This window comes from Pyrgilauda ruficollis, unplaced genomic scaffold (genome assembly GCF_017590135.1).
Source record: "Pyrgilauda ruficollis isolate IOZ18807 unplaced genomic scaffold, ASM1759013v1 scaffold1117, whole genome shotgun sequence".
NCBI lineage: Eukaryota > Metazoa > Chordata > Aves > Passeriformes > Passeridae > Pyrgilauda > Pyrgilauda ruficollis.
Window position 1 is genome coordinate 1 of NW_024509400.1, and position 2792 is coordinate 2792.

At 53.6% G+C, this 2792-nt stretch overlaps 1 protein-coding gene across 1 annotated transcript; it reads left to right on the forward strand.

The window, feature by feature from the left end:
- Positions 1–599: 599 nt before the first annotated feature.
- On the forward strand, positions 600–2058 carry LOC121359006 (the record flags this gene model as incomplete). The annotated part of the gene is made up of 2 exons (XM_041477640.1): positions 600–1470; positions 1564–2058. Coding segments are annotated over 2 exons (1303 nt in total), but the record flags the coding sequence as incomplete, so codon positions are not given.
- Positions 2059–2792: the final 734 nt, after the last annotated feature.

Sequence of the window (2792 nt, forward strand, 5' to 3'; positions counted from 1 at the left end):
AATTAACAAATTACCAATAAGCAGCCAGCAATCAATCACCGATTAATTAATATCCAATAAATAATTAATTAATAACCAATAACAAACCAATAATCCATAATCAATAACCAATAATCCATTAAAATCCAATTATTCAGTAACCAATTAACAAATTTCCAATAAACATCCAACAATAAATTAAGAATTTATTAATAACTGACAAACAATTAATTAATAACCAATAAATAACCAATAATCCATAATCAATAACCAATAATCAATATAAAACCAATTATTCGATAATCAATTAACAAATGTCCAATAAACAGCCAACAATCAATCAGCAATTAATTAATAACCAATAAATAATTAATTAATAACCAATAAAAAAATCAATAATTGATAATCAATAACCAATAATCAATATAAAACCAATTATTCGATAACCAATTAACAAATTACCAATAAGCAGCCAACAATCAATCACCGATTAATTAATAACCGATTAATAACCGATAAATAACCGATAAATGGTAATTAATAGCCGATTATTAATTAATTAACGGCCGATCATCGGTAACCGATACCCGATAATCGATAACCGGCCCCTCCCCCCGCAGCCGCCTGACCTCCTCGGCCGCCGCCTGGACCTGGCTCCTGATTGGCTCCCTCCTGGTGGCCTCCCACCCTTGGCTCCGCCCCCCCTGGGGCTCCGCCCTCCGCGCCCTCGCCCGATTGGCCGTCGGCCTGGCGCTCTCCCGGGCCGGCCACGCCCTCGGCCACGCCCTGGAGGCGGCCACCGGCTCCTGCACCTCCCCCACCCCGCTGGGGACCCTCCTGGTGCCCCTGGGAGACCCCGCGGCCTGCCGGGGGGCGGGGCACAGCTGGGAGGGCTTTAGCCCCGCCCCCCAGGCCTTCGCCCTGGTGCATTGTGGGTTGGGATTGGCCGAAGAGGCGGCGGCGCTGGGGCGGAGCTTGTACGGATCCAAGATGGCCGCCGGGCCCAAGATGGCCGCCGGGTACAAGATGGCCGCCGAATCCAAGATGGCGGCCTGGTACAAGATGGCGCCCTGGCACAAGATGGCGCCCGGATCCAAGATGGCCGCCGGGTATGACGTGAGTGAAGAATCCAAGATGGCCGCCGGATCCAAGATGGCCGCCGGGCACGACGCGAGCGAAGAATGCAAGATGGCCGCCCCGTCCAAGATGGCGGCCCGCTACAAGATGGAGGAAGGATCCAAGATGGCCGCCGGCAGCGGGTGGGCGTGGCCACGCCCGACATGGCGGCCGGGCTCTCCGCCACCGCCGCGGCCAATCGGCTTCGAGTGGGCGGAGCCTCCGCCTGCAACTTACGGGTGGGCGGGGCCTCCTCATTACGGCTGGGGCGGGGCCGGCGGCCATCTTGGGTGGCCATTTTGGGGCGGGGGCGGCCATTTTGAAGGGAGGAGCGTCGGCCATTTTGAAGGCGGCCATTTTGATTCCGGCCGCCATTTTGACTCCGGCGGCCATTTTGATGCCGGCGGACATTTTGAAGGAAGAACCGTCGGCCATTTTGACGGCGGCCATTTTGATTCCGGCCGCCATTTTGACTCCGGCCGCCATTTTGATTCCGGCCGCCATTTTGACTCCGGCGGCCATTTTGACTCTGGCGGCCATTTTGACCGCCCCGCCCGCCATTTCGACCCCCCGGGCGGCCATTTTGACCCCCCGGGCGGCCATTTTGACCCGGCCGGCCGCCATTTTCCCGGCGCATCTCCCCTTTCCGAAGGCGGCCATCTTGCCGGCGGCCATCTTGGCGGCCGTTTGGTGGCCCCGCCCACCGCGCTGTCCATCCTGTACCTGCTGGCCGTGGCCCTGCTGGTCACGTGGCACCTCCTGCTGGTGGTGACGCTCACCTACCGCCACACCTGGGCCCGCAACGCCGCCGGCGCCGCCCTGGGCTGGGCCGCCTGGGCCCTGACCTACCGGGGGTGGTACCGGTGGGCGTGGTCACCCGGGCCGCCGGGGTGGGGCTGAGGGGCGTGGCCAATGGGGGAAAAGCAAAAAAACCCGGGTGAAAATAAAGAAAAAATGGGGGAAAAGAGGGGGAAAACTTAAAGGGGAGTGGGCGTGGCTTAAGGGGGCGTGGCTCTGGTGGGGAAAATGGGGGGAAATTGGGATAAAATGGAATTTTTTTAGAATAAAAATTTGGGTTTTAAGGGGAAAGGGGGCGTGGCTTAAAGGGGAGTGGGCGTGGCTTAAAGGGAATGGGCGTGGCTTAAAGGAGCGTGGCTCTGGTGGGGAAAATTTGGGACATTTTGGGGGGAAATTGGGTTAAAATTGAAATTTTTTTGAATAAAAATTTTGGGTTTTAAGGGGAAAGGGGGCGTGGCTTAAAGGGGAGTGGGCGGGGTTTAAAGGGGAATGGGCGTGGCTTAAAGGGGAGTGGGCGGGGTTTAAGGGGCGTGGCTCTGATGGGGGAAAATGGGGGAATTTTTGGGGAAAAATTTGGTTAAAATTGAATTTTTTTAGAATAAAAATTTGGGGTTTTAAGGGGAAAGGGGGCGTGGCTTAAAGGAGAGTGGGCGGGGTTTAAGGGGGCGTGGCTCTGGTGGGGAAAATTTTAAAAAATTGGGTAAAAACTTAAAAATTGGGTTAAAATTTTGAATTTTAGTGAGAATTGGGAGATTTTATGGAAATTTGGGGAAGGGGCGTGGTTTGGGGAAATGGGCGTGGCTTATGAGAAAATGGGCGTGGCTTAAAGGGGCGTGGCCAGGTTGGGAAAACGCCTTGAAAATTTAAAGAAACACCCAAAATTTGGTTAAAAAATTGTT